The sequence below is a fragment of the Colletotrichum navitas genome (genome assembly GCF_030913465.1).
Source record: "Colletotrichum navitas strain CBS 125086 chromosome Unknown LY79scaffold_40, whole genome shotgun sequence".
Taxonomy (NCBI): Eukaryota; Fungi; Ascomycota; class Sordariomycetes; order Glomerellales; family Glomerellaceae; genus Colletotrichum; species Colletotrichum navitas.
Genome location: NW_026850586.1, coordinates 40,899 through 58,812, shown reverse-complemented (window position 1 = coordinate 58,812; position 17,914 = coordinate 40,899). Strand labels below are relative to the sequence as shown.

The 17,914-nt window shown below is 48.9% G+C and overlaps 5 protein-coding genes and 1 non-coding gene across 6 annotated transcripts; 1 reads left to right on the top strand and 5 right to left on the bottom strand.

Annotated features, from left to right (window-relative positions):
• Nucleotides 1–90, bottom strand: LY79DRAFT_t160. Its single transcript has one exon. It is a non-coding gene; the product is annotated as a tRNA-His (tRNA).
• Nucleotides 91–262: 172 nt separating this feature from the next.
• LY79DRAFT_557460 (M6 family metalloprotease domain-containing protein) lies at nucleotides 263–3,011 on the bottom strand. Its single transcript, XM_060558095.1, has 2 exons — nucleotides 2,585–3,011; nucleotides 263–2,520 (listed from the first exon to the last, which is right to left on the bottom strand). The coding sequence occupies exons 1-2, from the start codon at nucleotides 2,755–2,757 to the stop codon at nucleotides 369–371; spliced, it is 2,325 nt and encodes a 774-aa protein (XP_060412848.1). The 5' UTR covers nucleotides 2,758–3,011; the 3' UTR covers nucleotides 263–368.
• Nucleotides 3,012–3,485: 474 nt separating this feature from the next.
• LY79DRAFT_517912 (uncharacterized protein) lies at nucleotides 3,486–6,309 on the top strand (the record flags this gene model as incomplete). Its single annotated transcript, XM_060554981.1, has 5 exons — nucleotides 3,486–4,231; nucleotides 4,369–4,690; nucleotides 4,764–5,092; nucleotides 5,310–5,645; nucleotides 5,712–6,309. 5 exons carry the CDS (start codon nucleotides 3,486–3,488, stop codon nucleotides 6,307–6,309), a joined length of 2,331 nt encoding a protein of 776 aa, XP_060412847.1.
• Nucleotides 6,310–6,529: 220 nt separating this feature from the next.
• LY79DRAFT_518004 (uncharacterized protein) lies at nucleotides 6,530–7,204 on the bottom strand (the record flags this gene model as incomplete). The annotated part of the gene is made up of 1 exon (XM_060554990.1): nucleotides 6,530–7,204. One exon carries the CDS (start codon nucleotides 7,202–7,204, stop codon nucleotides 6,530–6,532), a length of 675 nt encoding a protein of 224 aa, XP_060412846.1.
• Nucleotides 7,205–12,913: 5,709 nt separating this feature from the next.
• Nucleotides 12,914–15,340, bottom strand: LY79DRAFT_580712 (peptidase S41 family protein; the record flags this gene model as incomplete). Its single annotated transcript, XM_060560135.1, has 3 exons — nucleotides 12,914–14,640; nucleotides 14,695–15,087; nucleotides 15,175–15,340. 3 exons carry the CDS (start codon nucleotides 15,338–15,340, stop codon nucleotides 12,914–12,916), a joined length of 2,286 nt encoding a protein of 761 aa, XP_060412845.1.
• A 1,291-nt stretch (nucleotides 15,341–16,631) lies between these two features.
• On the bottom strand, nucleotides 16,632–17,395 carry LY79DRAFT_257902 (uncharacterized protein). The gene has a single exon (XM_060551908.1). It carries the CDS (start codon nucleotides 17,239–17,241, stop codon nucleotides 16,849–16,851), a length of 393 nt encoding a protein of 130 aa, XP_060412844.1. The 5' UTR covers nucleotides 17,242–17,395; the 3' UTR covers nucleotides 16,632–16,848.
• Nucleotides 17,396–17,914: the final 519 nt, after the last annotated feature.

The window sequence follows — 17,914 nt, the reverse complement described above, 5'->3', positions numbered from 1 at the left end:
TGCCCAGAGGCGGATTCGAACCGCCGTCAACACGGATCGCTGTATAGAAGAACCACAACGTATCATCCTAACCAACTAGACGATCTGGGCGATTTGGTCGTGATTGATTGTTGGTAGCGGCGACGTGGGATGGATCCATTAACCCTAAGAGCCCCGCTGCGGGACTGCAATATCACGGCAGCCACCGCACCGAACCGTGCATGCTCGCGGTACATGCAGTAAGCAGGGACAGATGAAGTGATCGATAAAGGACGGCGGGAGAAATTATAGACCATGTCCAGTGCATCAGATGGCGAACTATGTATGTATGCATTTCTATCACTGCAGAGAATATGTTTGTTTCATTGAGAAAGGAGCCTGATAAGTCATCATGACTTGGTCACTTGGCACTGAGCAGAAGCAACTACAGATGGATCGGACTCGGACGTCGCCTTTAACGTCACCACGGCCGAGTCCACAGCGTCTGATGCAGCCCCGACGGAAACCCTGGCCGTTCTGATCTCGCCAAACTTGGCCGCGACGAGGGCGTTGGGCAGCTCCACGCGCCAGCCGGCGCCCTCGACCTCGGCGCTCAGCCTGTAGACGTCTGAGTCCAAGAAGGCCGTCACATCCTCGGGGTGCTGAGCCACGTCCGGGTCGACGATGACGTTGGAGCCGCTGTTGGTGAGCTGAAAAGAGCACGTCACTCCTTGGCCGGTGGGCGCGTTGGTCTTGAGGTCAGTCACAGCCCCGTCTCCCATAGACACGTCATGGATGCTTGCGCCGCCCTCGCCCTCGAGTGATCTGACAGCGACTGTGTACGAAAGGACCCCTTCGTCATCGCGGTGGCGGTCAATGATGTAGAAGTGCAGGCTGTTGGGCTTGTCGACGAACTCGAACTCGCTGCCCGAGTTTGGCCCCGCGTGAAAGAGGGCATCGGCAAGCTGGCGGTAGTCGCCCAGGGTGACCATGGCGACAGAACCGTTGGGGCGGTAGAAGTCGACAAGCTCAATGTCCTGGGGGTTGGCGTCAATGACCCACTGGAAGGGCTGATTATCGACGTTCTTAGATTTGCTGATCAAGACGCCAGAGTCGGGCTGGAACGAGTCGGAACCCATGCGGTCGACGACTTCGATGTCGTAGTTGTTCCAGCCGCCGCCGTCACACATGACCTCTGTCGTGGCGTTGCACGTCGGGGATCGGTCGGCATCCATGATGACGCGGACACCCATCAAGCCGTCGCCTGGGTCGACGGAGCGGGCCACGAGATTGGCCACGGCGATTCCGGAAGTAGCCAAAGCCTCACGAGACAGCCAGAGTATGTCTGTCTTATTGATCAATCCAAGCTGAAACTTGTCGCGCAGGGTGTGTAGCGATCCCATCGAGGAGCCCTGCAGCGCCGGGACCTGCCAGCGTGAATGCGGGCCGCCGGGTCCGTTGAAGGAGCCGCGCGACATCATAGACCAAGGGCCGGTGTAGGACCTGCGCAACGGGAGGCCGTAAGGGTTATTGTAGTTGTCGCCAATGTCCAGCAAGTGGCTCAGCTCGTGAGCGTAGACGGCCATGCCCGAGCTTTCGCCCTGTGTGGAGGAGCCGCCACCAGCGTTGGGCCAAAGGGTGGAAGCGGCCGCCCACGAAGTCCAAGGCACATAGCGCGTGCGCGCGTAGTTGGGTAGCGAGCTGTTCCGGGATTTCGGAGGGCCAAACTCGTCCGGAACATCGTCAGGACCGTCAAACTTAATCTCGCCAAACTCTTGCCACGTAGAGGACTCGTCCTGGCCAGCGGAGAGGATGAAGACTAGCTCGAAGGCATCGGCCGTCGCGTTACCCACGTCAGCGCGCCATGCCGCAAGGGCATCGGTGCGGATGTTCAGACCGCACCTCTCCCCCTCCGGGCATGCACCAGGGTTGAAGCCGTTGTCGATGCCATATTGGTATCCGTTGCCGGACAGGCGATAAGCGCCGAAAGCCGTCAGATCGACGCCGAAGCGACCGACCGAGTCCTCCATCCAGTACTCGTGAAGAGTGTGGCCCCGGTTCAGGTCGTTGGGCGTATTGAGAAGATCGCGGTAGAAAATGGGCACATCTTCCCGGGCGACATCGGCACCAGCAGGCTGGGGATTACTGAAGATGGTCGAGTGCGCTGGCTGGGTGACGATGAAGGGTCTGTCTGGATAGTCGACAACAACAAGGGCGATGTTGAAGTTGCGGACAGAACCCTTGCGGGTTGGATCCGACCAATTGGTGCCTGGTGGCTTCACCCATTCATCCCAGGTCATGTTGTCGGGGTTGGTCCAGCTCTGGGGATCAATCGGCACGAAGGGCGTGAAGGGATTGCACGAGTCGGCGGCTGCTGGACCGACTGCGAGGGCCGTGAAGGCGGCGGCCAGGAAGGCCAGGAAAGCATTGTTCCCCTCTCGAAGCTGCATATCGGCAACGAGGATGTGGTAGCTGGTCGCTGATATCCAAACACGCCACAGACAGCAGCTGGCGAGTATCACCAAGAGGACAAGAGAGAGGGAAGGGCGGCGACGGCGCAGGCTGGGGATGGATAAGTATGCGTGCAGCAGAGCAGACGTGACGCGAGCACGAGGATGCTACGGACCTGCTTTCTTGCGCTTCATGACGGATTATTCCCTTTATCTCCCTCCGTGCTGCTGCTGGACGTCTCGATGGTTGCCAGGACTGCGCAATCTGGTCCTGGGCGAGTTTGTGCGATGACACCTGCTCCTTCAGGAAATCGGCCATGCCCGCTTGGACGCGTCGATCAGCAAACATATGCAGGCGCGGTAGGGTCCTCGTCAAACCCGGTTCAATTGGTATAACCTTCCTTCCCTTCCCGTAGCCAATACACTTGGTTAGTTGGTCAGAAAGACCGACAGACAGACAGACAGACGGACACAGGACGACGACGCCGACTCTGCTGTCCCGAGCGATGATTATAGATAGATAGGCGTGCCAATTAGGTAGGTAGTTGAGTGAAATGAGAAGGGAAACAATCGACCGATAACTACCTACCACCAGTACTTACCTAAACTAAGTAGGTAGGGAAGGTAGGTTCACCAAGGCGGGGGAAGCGCATGGGAGATAGGGACGGGTGGGTCTTTCGGCTGTCGTGGGGAGCAATGGTACCTGCACTAGCATGCTAAGGTACATAGATACCTACCTACCTAGGTAAGGGTAGTCAAAGGTAGATACCTACCCCTACCTCCTTCCCCCGCCAGGTAACGAGAATGGTTACGTGGTATAATTACACACACCGTACAATCACATATCTGCTTGATATATTTTCAAAACGTCGATATGTAGCTAAGGGGACCGTGGAGCACGGAGCCTCAAGTCCGCATGGACGGTCTAGACTCCCAAACTACCTACCTAAAATGTGGCGATAGGCAGGAGTGCACTCCGGCAAGGACCCTCCTTCCCCACCGGCAAGTGCACACAATACATAAATCAGCTACTCAAGCCAAACCGACGACCCAACAACACATCATCCTCGTCTTCGAATGCCGCTAGACAGTCAACGAAATCGACCGCTTCTTCCCCGGCTTGCCCAGCCGTCCCCTCGCGAACTAGAGGCCACGAATGGCGATGAGGGTAGCTCCAAGAGGCGTAAAAGACGACGACCCTACACACCTAAAGCATGCAACTTTTGCAGGGAAAAAAAGAATGCCGTAAGCAAGCCCGAAGCACCCCCTCTTCCCTCGCACTCAAACAGCTGCAACCCCTCCAACACCCATGTACAGTGGTGCGCAACCGTAGTGAGCACAGATCACACCCCACTGACGATGAGCTCCCCGAAGTGTGACGGCCAGCCCCAATGTTCACAATGCCTGCGCCGCGGGCTCAAGTGCGAATACAGAGTCATCACCGATACCGTCCTGAAAGCCATCCCCCCCGGAAGCCAACTCGTCGACAAGGAGGAGGCCCTGGGCAATTCCGATGCCGCAGACCTGCTCGAAATCCTGAAGCGCATGCCTGATGACGTGGCATTGGAGGCCCTAAGATTTCCGAGAACTGGCGACGAACCAGCCGAGGCCGTCTCTGCCTTGCGGAGTTACGACGTCGGCCTGTCGCAAGTTGCCCTGAACAGAGCCATCCTACCACCCACCCAGTCATCCTTGGAATTCGAGTTGATGATGAGACACCCCCTTGCCTATCCCGCTTGGGCACCTGTCCAGCCGACCAAACTCGATCTGGAGTTCCTGCTGCGTCCGAGTAGGGTTCGTTGGGAAGGAACCGGCCCGGCCCTGTGAGTTGGGTTTTGTAGATGTCGAAGCTCAGATGGGCTTGGACTGCCTTGACCCTGCTGAGAAACCCCGTTTTGTGCCCATCACTACCGTTGCCTCCTAACAAGATCCCTAACTGACCGTTCAACCCCTGATCTAGCGTTATAGGCTCATCCGATCAGCAATCTAATTTACCGCCCTACGGCCATCGACGCCGAGAGCCAAGCCTGGACGGGGCAAGTCCAATTGTGCCACCCGAGCCGTCGGCACTGTACGACAACAGGTTGCTGAGTATCGACATTAGCCGATGGACTGATGTGCCCATCACCAACAATTTCTTTATTGCAGTCCTGCAGCTCCACCTCGAGACCGACTACCCGTTGATGCCCTTGATTGACACAGACCTACTCTTGGACGGGCTGCTCGGCGAGAATGAATTTTGCTCCCGCATCCTCGTCAATGCCCTATTCGCCTGGGCTTGCGTAAGTGCTCGCCAAACGAACAATGCTGCCCAGAGAGCAGCCGGATTTTATGTCTAGTCTCACCGCTACGCAGCAGGGATACGCGGTTGTCGAGCCGAACGCCCCACTCACAGGCCAGACTTTTTACAAAGAAGCAAAGGGATTGTGGAAAGGAACAAAGGACGCGCGAGCTACAGACCACGTCTGTACTGTGGCTGCGGTGTATTACTTGTTCATCACCGCAGTCTCTTTCGGCGCTGGGGCGGAATACCTCGAGTTCCTCGGCGATCTGCTCGAGATGTCCCAGAGGCTTGGCCTTTTCAACATCGACCCTTCTCGGATGGAGGAGTCCAATGCTAACGACAGTGTAAACCATCAGCGAGCAAAGGCCCAGATAGCCTGGGTGCTTTTCACTTGTCTCACGTACGTCAACCTTGAACTGGCCGACCCAGGACATCACTCCGTTTCTCCCTTTTCATTTTGCACCATTCCTTGATGTTTTCTCTTTTCCCTTCTTCTTCTTCTTCCTCTTCCCCCCCATGATGATGGGAATAGTGACGTCAATGCACCCCTCCCCCCTTCTTCCTTCTTCCTTTTCTTTATGACGCCGAGGTGTGTAAGCTAACGGTTTCCTCAAAAGCTTCTTCTCACTGCACCTTCACCAGCGCTTGATCGAACACCCACCACGCGCCCCCCTTCCAGAACGTAGGCCACATATCACACAAGACACAGGCCTGACAAAAGAACGCAACATAGGGATGCAAAATGCCAACTTACTGAGAGAGCAATGTCGCCTCTTCTTGATAGTTCATGATATGGTCCAAGTCATGTATGGGTCAGAAGAGACGCCTTGTGCTGAAGCCGCAACATTAGCCTTTGCCGGGGAAACGTACCAGCGGCTTTTGGTGTGGGCAGATGAATTACCACTGGAGATGGCTCAGGGTGACCAATGTTCACATCATGTCATGATTTCGCAGTACGTTCTAGAGCTCAGTGACAGTTAAAAAGGGACCTCGGAATGCACAACTAACGAGATATCTAGTATCTACTATCACGTGGTCATCATCGATCTATACCGGCCTCTCCTCCAGCAAAATGGCGCCCCTCGACAGAGGCTCCCTGCCTTCCGATCTGCAGAAGCTACCCCGGATGCCGTCTACGCGGCGTCTGTGAACCAGCTGAAGAGAATAGTGCTGCTCTATCGGCAGAAGTACCCAGAGTCTTCGTACTGCTTCTGTTGGCACTCGGCGCTCCTCTATCTCGCCAACGCGATGCTCTCCGAGGCCAAGGTTTCTGTGCACGGGCCGGAATGGCGCTTCTACTTCCTCCTCTGCATGGCTTGCTTCCAGACGCTCTACACCAGCTTCCGGCTGGCCAAAGGTATCACGCTGAGCCTGCTGTCCATGGCCCTGGAGAGGGGCGTCATGGAAATCTCTCGGGCGAGAGACATCAGGAGGGATCTCGAGCTCCGTGGCAGGTATCACGAGGTCTCCGACCGGGTGGCCGTCTCCTGGGTTGTGGATTTGGACTTGGCCATGACGGATCCCTCCGCAGCGCAGGCGGAGAACCTGCTCCAAAGGCTCCAGCAGCTCCAGATCCATGAAGCTAACGAAAATGCCGAGTCGCCGGATATTCAATGATGATTCATACGGGTTGGCGCTTATATACACGAATGCCATTTGCTTCACACCCAGATACCGAGCTCAGCTTGTGTGTGCAAAATGCCGTGACGGTGCAACTTTCTTGCTGGATTTTAGCCGGGGCGGTTGGTCTCTACGAACATGATGGCTAGTCTCAAGACAGCTCACATCCAAAGGGGCATTTCCCGATGCCAGCTTCAGTTGCACCTGGCACCAGTACTCATCTGCGACGCCGTGCGTTGTAGCTCCTTCCTCCGACACGCATCATCTCGTCCAGCACCATCCAGAACAGCCAGCCCTTGATGTTCTCATAGGCCCAGCGCCTCGTAGATTCCGGCGTCGCGTGGTACCCGACGAGCCACAGCCCACCGAGGACGCCGCAGACGATGCACCGCCTCAGCAGCTCATTGCCGCCGAACTCGGCGATGCACAGGAGCGCCGTCTCGCAGATCGCGTACGGCCAGTAGTGGTCGGGTTGCCAGACGAACCCGGGGCCCGGTGCCTGCTCGAGCCGCCCGTTCCTGACCGTCGAGCTGCCGCCGTCCACCCCCGGGAGGAAGACGGCGAGGGGTGCCGTGAGTCCCGCGACGCGCCACTGGAAGTAGCACGCCGCGAGTACGACGATCCCCGCGAAGAGGCGGTCGAAGAGGGAGCTCCCACCGACGTGCAGGAGCCAGGCAGCCGGCGTGAAGGGAACGGCGGCGGTGTAGAGGAGCGCAATGAGGGGCAGCGCGGCAAGCTGGCGCGCGAGGATGTCGGCCTTGCCCGGCGGGCCGGAACGGGCGGCCGTGTTGTACGACGCCGGTTGTGGGGCGGACGACGGCGGGGGTGGCGCCGTGTAGAAGCCTTTCGGCGTGCCGCGGGCGCGCGTTTCGTCGTTGAAGCAGGATACCATTTCTTTTCTTTTTTTGTTTATTTTTTGAGGCGAGGGGGCTAGTAGGTTCAACAAAATGTCCGTTGTGAGGACAATGCGAGTTCCGAGACTTGGAATCGTGCGAGGATTCCTTGGTGTTTTTGAGCGTCCCGAGTTCCGATATGGTGTGGAGAGAAAACCCCTAGTGGTTCTAAAAGCAACTCAAACTCTTGATATCTTCCTGGAATACCTCATCAAGAACTCCCTTAACCGCAGCCAGCCAGCACGATATTTATATTTGTCTCGTCTCATCCGTACCAAAGCCTCCCCCCGGGTGTGGGTGGCTGCTGCTGCCTTGCCACCCTTGAAGCCATTCGGACATTGGAGATTGGCTCTCAGGCTCGGTGGTTTCTAGACCCTTCGACAGGGATCTCCAGCCGCCCACCCGCCAGGCAGCAGACGGGGGCCCGTGGCCTTTATGATGGAAAAACACACAAGTTCCCCCCACCCCCCTGCTCATGCTATGGAATCAAGCAAACCCCATCTCGACTATCGATCGCAGGTTATCACACGGCCACTGCGGTGGAAAAGCGCGCGGGCTTAGACGAAATTGCACTTGACGCACCTCCGACTGCGGCGAGCTCACATGGGCCGCTAGCGTTCGGCTGAAAACTGCACATACGAGTGTCCGCGCCACAGCCGCGCATACAGTCTGTTGCGTTGGCAGCGTCCAAAACCTACTTTTTAGTCTATGCGTTAGCAACACTATTACAATAACCACCCTAGTTAGGGTCACGCAGGGGGGTTACCCTGCCAAGTGGCTATATACCTTTGAATTATTTTACGTTACGTAGATACTATAGTATAAATAGCTTTAATTAATAAGCTTATTACTATTACTGTTTAATAATAGTACTAAAGAAGAAGGGAGATACTACCCCTAGTAGCACAGAGGTATTACTAGTGCTACTAGCTAATAGCACTTAAGCCTATAAGGCTACCTATAAAGGATTATTATTATATATAGTTATTAAGTGCCTTATAGTAGTAGTAATAAGGTTAATAATAGTTATTAAGATACTATAAAAGCTAGTAGTTACTATAGTAGTAGTAAAGAAATTAATAATAACCTTTAAGACACTAAAGAAGTTAGTAAAAGTAACTATTAATAAAGAAAAGGTTAGTAATAATAATAATAATAATAATAATAATAGTAATAGTAGTAAGCTTACTAATAATAATAAAGAGCTTATATAATAAGTACTTTTTACTTTTAACCCCTTTAAAACACTATTATAAACTTTATTACTATTATAGTAGTAATAAAAAGTAACTATAGTAGTAGCTACCCTTCTACTACTACTACTACTAACTAAGGTAATAATCTATTTTACCCTTAACCTCTAGTTTAATAGTGTTACTATACTATAAGTCTAGCCCTTTTAAACAGTATAGTAGTTAATAAGTTAAGTATTAGTAGGTATAATAATTAGGTTAAAGTAAGAGAAGTAGATCTTAAAGGAGATAAAAGAGTGCCTTTAAAAGTAACTTAGTAAGTAATACTTACTATTAAAGTTATAGATAACTATTAAGTTTAGTAAGAAGAGGAAAACTATAAAGGTAAAGAATAACACCTACTATAGTAATAACTTTAGTAAAGTAGGTAGTAAGTAGCTAGCCCTACTATAGGCTAAACTTAGCTTTTAACTAAGCAACCTAGGCTACTAGACTTAAGATATCTTCTTTAGTATAAAGCTTATATACTTTACTAGTTTATCTATATTAGTATTTAGTATACTATAATTAGTTATAAAGTTAATAAGTAGATAACTTAACTATAGTAAGCACTTTAACTATAGTAAGTACTTTAACTATAGTAAGTATTCTAACTATAGTAAGTAACCTAACTATAGTAAGTAACCTAACTATAGTAAGTAACCTAACTATAGTAGCTAGCTATTATATATAAAATTATTAAGAAAAACAGTAATAAGTTTAATAAAAGATAAAATTAACTAAGAAAAAGATATAAAGAAAGACCTATAGTAGGACTTAATAAAGTATTATTAGTATATAGATTAAGTAAGTTACTATAATAGTAATAAGGTAAATAATAATACTAACTAGTGTTTAGTTATTAATAAAGTCTACTATAAGTTACTTACTAGTAACTTTAAAGGTTAATAAAATATAATACTTTACTATAAGGTAACTTTAAAAAGCCTACTACTAGGCCTAGTAGTTATAGTTACTTAGTAGTAATTAAAAAACAAGATGCCTATATAAAGTAAAATTATAGGTAATTTACCCTCTATAGTAGTAGTTAAAAGAAGTAAAAATCCTACTAGTAGACCTATGCTACCTACTATAAATAACTTTACTAGTAATATAGTAGTTAATTTATCCTTTAGTAATAAAAAAGTTAACTTATATACCTAGTAGTAGTATTAACTACCTTTTTACTAGTAGCTATCTTTAATTTAACCTTATTATTATTTACCTATTACTTTATTAATTACTTTATTACTAGTACTATAAACTCCTTATATAGCAAGAGAGGTTAAAGTGCTATTATTATTACCCTTATAACCTAGAGAGTAGTTACCTATAGTATAGTTACTAGAGTTAAGAGATTTTACTAGCTAGTTTCTTAAAGTTAAAGGGCAACAATAGGGCTATAAAGGTAATACTAATGTAGCCCTTTAGTAATTATAAAGCTTGTTATTAAGTCTAGTAGTTATTTAGCGTATACTAAAAAAGTAGTATAAAGAGAAAGGTATACCTATATCTTTTATTAACACTATACAGAGGTTAATTAAGACTTTTTTATTTACCTAATAGTATTATAAGTGTAGTAAATATAACTTTACTAGCTTTAACTAAAGGCATAAATTACTATATATTACTAATAAAGTTAATAAAGTTAATAATATTAATAAGCTTCTTTTTATAAATACTATAACTAATAAGGTAATAGGTAACCTTAAGAAAAGAAGATTTAGTTAGTTAAATTAAATCTAGTAATTATAACTATACTAACCTCTATATAGTAAATACTCTCTTTATATCTTTACCTCTATAATTAGACTATTTATTATTGCTTATTATCTATATAAGTTAACGCCTTTTTAACTTTATAATATATAATAAGCTTAATAATAATAACTTTAGTCTTAATAAGTTATATAGTAATAGAGCTAGTAACCTAATACAAGTAGTTAATAATAGGTTATTAATAGATTTATATAAAAGTAGTAAAAGGTAATATAATAAGGCTAGTAGTAAAAGTAAATAAGTAATTACTATAGTTAGATTTCTTTACTATCTATTAATAGTTATTTTTTTCTTTTATTACTACTTTAATAATAGTACTTTCTCTACTAGTTATAGTAGTAACTTTAACCTTACTACTATTATTAAATTCTTCTTTATTAATTAATATATTATTAAATAACCCTTGTATACTATTAAAGTTAATAAATAAGTAATAAAAATACCTTTTTATCTACTTTATTCTCTAACTAACCTCTACTATATAGTTATAAAGTAGCTCTTTAAATTTTTATAAATCCCCCTTATCTCTGTTCTATACTAGGTACTACTTATAAAAAAGCTTTTTAAGGTTACTAAATACCTCCTTAATAAGGTTAAAGTTAGGTAAGTATAGTAGTAGATATAATAGTTATATACTAGCTAAATTATATACCTCTTAAATATCTTATTAGTAATAGAAGCTAGTATTATCTATAATAATAACTAACTTTACTATAGAAAAGGCACTACACTTAGGTAAAACCCTCTCTTTTATTTATACTATAAACCTATTACTATTTATTAAGCCTAGGTATATTAATATATTAAATATACTATCTATAGTAAAAGTAAAAAGTATTTAGTATTACTGCCTATATTTAAGCTTATCCTTTTAATAAAGTACTAGACCTTTTAGCGCTTAGCCTATCCTCTATACGCCTATACGTTTATTAACACCTAACTTATTAATAAATACTAATTACTCTAGGTAGTACCTATAAATAGTATATATTTAGCTACACTATAATACTTTATCCCTCTAGGTAGTAATAATATAAATAGACTTTAAAGTCTAACTAGCCTTATAAAGTTACTAACTAATCCTTAACTTATATACCTCTATATTAAATTACTTATAAAGGAAATCCTATATTTCTTTAAAGGTAAGGTTATTATAGTAAGCAAAGAGCTTTAATAACTTATATAGTTACTATACTTTTAACTTTATATAGCTTTACTAACTAGGAGAATAAACTACTATATAGCTAGTTATTTTATAATAATAACACTATTACTAGACTATATAAGTACTATAACCTATCTATATAGTAATTTCTTTATTAGTTTTCTTAAAGGACTTTAGTATTTACACTATCTTCCTCTACTTATCCTTATTTAACCTTAGCACTATTTTATTTATTTAAAGGTATATTTATTTAATAGTAATAGTAAAAGACAGTAGAGGGGAGGTTATTATAGACTTTATAGACTTTATAGACTTTACTCCTTTAAATAAACATATAATTAGTATCTAAGACTACTCCTATAGCTTTAGTAACTTAGTTACCTAGTAAGCTAGCCGTTATATATAAAGAAGAAGTTATTACTAACAAGTAGCCTTTATATAGGTCTAAATGCCCTTATTATTGTTGTTATTACACGTCTTTAAATTATAACTATTAAATATTACTAAAATATAGATTTTGCATTTTGCTGCCTAAAAAACCTAAATTCGCATAGGTGTTGCATTTGTGTAGCGCAAGCGCACAGACTAAAAAATGGGTTTTGGACGCTGCCAACGCAACAGACTGTAGTACAGGGGTCGCGAGGGCTTTTCTGGTATGCGGCGTCGTGTCGTCCCCTGATGGACTTTGGTGGTTCTGCTGCCGCCGACCGTGTCAGGGCCAAGATGGACACCAGGACAGCAAACCCCACCTTCTTCTTCCAAAGAAAGGAATAAGAGAAACGAAATATAAGAAGAATACAATTGTGTGAGCGACGTGCTGTACCTATTAGCACGGGAACCGGAAGGACACGGGCGCATGCCGCTGGCCAATGAATCCTACGGAGCAACTTTCGGATAACCAGAGAGCCACCGGAAGACGCGGCGCTGCTGCACAACACGCCACTTATTATGGGCGGGGGCACGTCTGTATCGTCATTTGGTCCATCATGAGAGTTGGATGGTGACAAGAAATGACAAATAGCTGCTGCTCCGGTTGTTAGTTCTCAACAGCCCCTGTTGGCAGGCCTCTGGATCCAGACTCAAAACCACACAAGAAGAGAGACGTAATGTTTTCTAACGGTGACCTTGGCTGTGTCCGGGAAGATGCAGTCCCTGCCCAGGGTGCCGTGCTTGTTCAGGCGAGATGTTTTTCTTCTCTCCCTGTTTATTCTATCTTTTTCTTGTGGGATAATTCATGGAATACAACTCGATTCCTCCGCGTGGATCACCCCGCACATCAATTATCTAATTTTTTCCCTTCTGCTGTCGATGACAACTTAGATGCACCTGCAAGGCGAATATCTCTCAAGGTCGCACAAATACACAATGACAGTAACACAGATAGAGAGCTGTTGATGATAACGTACTTTGGCAGCACCCTTGCTAATGTCTTTTCTATCTCTAATGAAGCGATTCGCACAGACCTTGGATTATTGGACTCAACTATCGAGTTTTTTTTATTTTATTTCTTCCCTCACGTCTCTTGTGTATTATTACATGACAAACGCCAACGCCATCGCGAACATCAGGAAGGATAATAGGCTCCCACCAGCGCGGAGCGAGCCGGCAACGTTCTCGTCTCCACCGCCGCCGCCGCCCCCGCTGCCGCCCCCGCTACCATTACCTTCGCTGCCGCCGCCGTTATTCGACCTGCCTGCCTCGACCACGTCACCGGGGCCGGCAGGCCACTTGAAGTTTGACACGACTTTGTCCGAGTACCCAGGCCTAGACGTGCCCATGGTGCCGTCCTTGTTCGTGGTAGAGCCCGGCACGCACTTGCCCCCGTTCCACTTGACGTCCGCCACCGCGGACCACAGGCTGGTCATGTTGGTCAGGGTGTCCCAGGTGTAGTACAGCTTGCAGTTCGCCGCCTCGTACCGGAACTGCACGGGCGTGCCGTCGAGGTCGTCGTCCAGGTAGATGTTGGCCGAGTTGACGGTCCACGCGTTCGTGGACGTGCCGGCCAGCGGCGGGTACGGCTGGGCAAAGGGCGTCAGGTCGACGTCGGAGGGCGGCTCGACAAAGGCCTCGAGCGTCGAGTACAGCCTCTGGTACGGCTGCAGTGCGATGACGGGACCGCCCTTGGTGCCGCCTATGCCCTGCATGGGCGCGTCGAGGGGGCGCCCGCCCACGGCGAGGACCTGGACGCCGAGCTCACGCATCATCATGCCCACGACGTAGGAGCAGGCCGAGGCGCAGTGGCCGTCGGTGACGATGACCGTGTCCTCAGGCTTGAACCACGGCTCCGGGATCTCCAAGATGCCGGGGATACCGGTGCGGCCCAGCTCCACCGACTCCGGCTGCACGATGTTGGAGAACTCGTCGTCGCCGAGCTTGTCCGGGCCGTAAAAGTCCCTCCAGTCGGTGAAGTTGCGGTATTTCCCGTCGACGAAGCCGGCGAAGCCGACCGGGTAGGGCAGCTCCTGCAGATCTATGCCCAGTTCCTCCGCCGTCGTCCCGGCCCAGTTGAGGGCGGCGTGCGCGCGGACACGCATGTTCATGTGCGCTTCCCTACCAGCCTCGGGGAACAAGATGGCGTAGAGCGCGACAGCGCTGGCCACCAGGCCCCCGCCGTTGCTCTGCAGATCGATGATAAGCTTAGACTTCCGCTGCCTCCTGCTGGTTTCGACAAAGTCGCTGGCGACCCTGATGAAGTCGAGCGGGTCATCCAAGGCCGTGCTAGATTCAGCTCTGCTGATGTTCCGTGTGACAAACGTATTGACGGCGAGGACGGCCGTGTCCTCCAGCGGGGACCCGTCGAAGAGGTAGCCGCTGATGTACCGGTCCTCGTGCAGCACAAAGGGCGTCGGGTAACCCTCTAACGCGGGGGAAAAGTCCCGCGAAGACGTGTTCAGTCTCACTTCCGCCCTGCCGTCGTCCCCGGGGACCTCGAACCGGTCGTGCACGTCGCTGCCGGAGCCGATGCCAGAGAAATCCTCAACTATACGTGCGGTGTTGGCGACGGTCACTTTGGTGCCGTTGGTGAACTCGATGACGCTCTCGTCGTCGAGGGTCGTGTGGAAATACCTCCTGGCGCCGGCGGTCTCGAGGACGTTGGCCATGGCCGCGCTGTAGAGCTGCTCGTTGTACGCCGCATCGGGGTCCTGGTCCCGCGAGTTGTCGGCCGATCGCTGCTGCAGGTAGTCGACGACGGGCGAGTTGTCAAAGGACTTGACGTCCGACGCACTGTAGCCTTGCCGCAAGCTTCGCTCGTAGTCGGCTGGACTCGCGTCAGCATGCGTGCATCACGTTGCAGAGTTTCGGCCAATCTCACAGTAGACGTAGACCTTGGGTGTCTCGACGCCGTCTTCTGAAATCGACACAAACAGGGCCGGGGTTGAGAAGTTGATCAAGACATTCAGGGCGGATAACCAAGACAGGTGCCCATCGCGAGGCTTGACGTTGATCAGTCTGTATAGGTCCACCGCGAAGTCCAGCTGCGATTCGTACCCATCATTCTCAAGAGAATTGGTGATGTTGTCAAACCCGCCAAAGATGTCGACTCCCGGGTACATGTACCCTTCCGGCGGGTTGGGCAGAATCCCGATCGTGCTTTGGAACTCGAGCCACGGCCGGAGGTATCTGACAAGCGCAACGTCCCTCTCAACGTCTACCGGGATCGATTTCAGACACCGGTATGCCACCGAGGGCTTCACCACCACGTTATCTGCGTACGCTGTCAGCAAATATCTCGCGCGATCCCGGTCCTTGGCGCAGATTCTTCGGATTTCGGGGAAACAAAAACATGGCTTACCTGTTGAATCTGTCAATGCAGCCTTGTCGTACGCTCGGCCGATCTCCGCGCACGCCGCGTCGCCGGAGGTTTGCCTCCGGAGCGGGGTGGAGCCGGCCGGGGCGGCGACGGCAATCGCGGCGAGAGCTAGAGCCCGCGCGACTGCTGAGGCAAAGGGGCTGCCCATTGAGGCGAAGCACAACGCGAGGTTTGGAATGGTTCCAAAAAAAGACGGTAAAAAAAAAGTTGAGCGGTCTCCCGGCGGCCTGTTGCGACTGAATGGGCCAGCCGCCTTTATGTTTACGACGCGCCTAGTGACAAAAGACAATCCGTGACACGATTTGGTTAGCGGCTCGTCCTTCTATGGTACCGACAGGCATAATGAAATTCCCTGGGCTGATCCGGCCCGCAGGAAAGCTACAAAGCTAGGCAGCATTGGCGCTTCTCGGCAAGTACAGGGACTTGGCATCCATCCCGATCTTGTCGCCGACCTGTCATGTAGACTCCGCCTGTTTGCCTTGCCCTTCTCTTCTATCCTGCTCGCGTCCTCTCTTGCGAATGCGATGACTGAAGTACCGAAATGACTCTGTCAACGGTATAGTTGCTTATCTCGCAGGAGGAGTTTGGTTCCTTGGGGACCGTGAAAGGGGCTGGCCAGAGGGAGAGAGTCCCGCAATGGTTGCCGTCAGGCAACAGCAGATCAATTTACCTTGGCCGTTGCGGGGGCGGACACTATCTATTTTCCTGTCCCACTCCAGTGGATCAGCTGGGCTTTGCGCCGAGGAACTGTAGGCTGATTTGCGGCGGTTACCTAGGCGGATTCGCATCGTTGGCCAGCGCCTCAAGCGTGGCAAAGTCATGGCAGGGGGCTGACACTTGGGGCTGAGTTGACGGGAGATGTTCAAGTAATCCGGTTGCGTCGTTAGTCTTCCACTAGCTGAGAATGCGCAATCCAAGTTGTCTTGGGTTGGGGGTGACGCATAGGATGTTGGAATGTTGTTCCGTCATAAGAGTTTCCCCCAACAATGCTGGCTTCCCACACACAAAAGTGCAATGCTTTTTTATCAATCATATTACTACCCATGGGCAGAGCTTCGAGCCGCCTCGCACACAACCCAGCCCAGCTCAAGACCATCGGATCATGCTGCAGAATACAGATATCGCACCCGCTGTATTCAACGCTAACGGGCGTAGTGGGAACACGGCCCAGATCAGTTTCCGAAGTCGAAAATTCAGATAAGATTGTTAAGAAGTCAATCATGGACCTAATAATAAACCTTATACGGTGGTGCCTATAAGATACAATTGCTGCACCACAATTGTTTTTGCGCTACCATCACAGCTTCTAGTCTCAACCATCATGGATCCTTCGCCTGCGAAAAAAGTGATAAAAAATATCCGACATCTCTCCTGATCGAGCAAACCTCCCGGTGGCTTCCTTATCTATTCCACATTTCAAACATCGCTTTTGGAGCGGTGGATTTGCAGTTGCAGCGCCAGCTCACTCACTCACAAATGGGGGAGGTTTTCAGCCCTCATGACTATTCTGCTGCCATTCGCCGCGCCGGCGCCATGCTCCCCGGGCATCTGACTTACCACAACCTCGGCCACCGAGTGCAGTACAGATTCACGTCTGACTATCAACGGAAGTCGCTCTTCATCATCATGAATCACAGGCTCATATGTTCGCACAGATTAAGCACTACCAGACAAATAAGCTGACATGGTCTTGTCACGGAAGTTCCCTGTCGGCACCCAGGGGTCGCCCCGATACGCCGGCTGCCGGGTGATTACGCGGTACACAAACTCGACCCGCGGCTTCTTGGCGGGCGGGCCCATGCTTGCGTGCGTTTCTTCCTTGGCCGCGTCACCTTTTCCCTGTCCATCACTCGGGGTGGAGAGAAGTGCAAGAGCGGGCGATGGACGTGAGAAGGGGGCGTCCCCCTCGGTAGGGGATACGAGCGAGGGGGGTGCGAAAGTTGTCTTGTCCGGGAGCATCTGCGCGAGTGGCGCGGTGTTGATGCCCGTTAACTGAAAGGCCGCTTCGGTGTTATATAATTCCGACTCATCGTTCAGCCTATTGGCCATGTCACTAATGTAGTTGTCCAAGCTCTCTTCGTCGAAAACATCTTCGAACGTTGGTCGAAGGGGGCGCTAGATAGATGTGTATTTTAAGGTTGACCTCCTTAAGGGTAAGTCCTTATAAAGGCTGACTATAGATATAGTCCCTACTCTTCTACCCCTGTGCTAATAACTTAGGCTTGTGATATCTAAGTAGAAGCGAATAAACTGTAGTAGTGTTGATATTTCAGAGCATACAGAGGGAAGAGCACTGTTACAGTCAGTAATCCTACAGTACAGTTTCTACTAATAGTATAGCTAAGGTTAAAACTCAGTAACAGTAATATAGGTTTACTAGCTAGTTAATTACTTAGTAATTAGTTAGGTAGTTAATAGTTATAGCTTGTTGTTAATGGATCTCTAAGGCTAGATACTGAAAGGTATTTGGAGAATGTAGTATAAAGTTAATTGCTGAAGAGCTACGGAAGTCTGTCCTTGAGTGCGTCCAAGTCGATCCTATATACAGGTCTATGATTCTGTTGGTGTGTTATGGAGCGACGGCTGTCGGTCAGTCCTCCACTGCGGAACGTTGTTAACCAGTTGGACCTTCACCTGGAGCGTTCATTGTTCGTTAGTCCTTCTTATCATCACGTAACCTGTACCATAGTTCTTCCTTCCGAGGAGTCATCTGTGTCACGAC

Bases quoted from the DNA above. Each gene is read 5' to 3' on its own strand.
- LY79DRAFT_257902 (XM_060551908.1), bottom strand. From the start codon at position 17,241: ATGGCCAATAGGCTGAACGATGAGTCGGAATTATATAACACCGAAGCG.
- LY79DRAFT_557460 (XM_060558095.1), bottom strand. From the start codon at position 2,757: ATGTTTGCTGATCGACGCGTCCAAGCGGGCATGGCCGATTTCCTGAAG. The intron at 2,521-2,584 runs GTCCGTAGCATC...ATCCATCCCCAG, and splicing joins CATGAAGCGCAAGAAAGCAG to CCTGCGCCGTCGCCGCCCTT.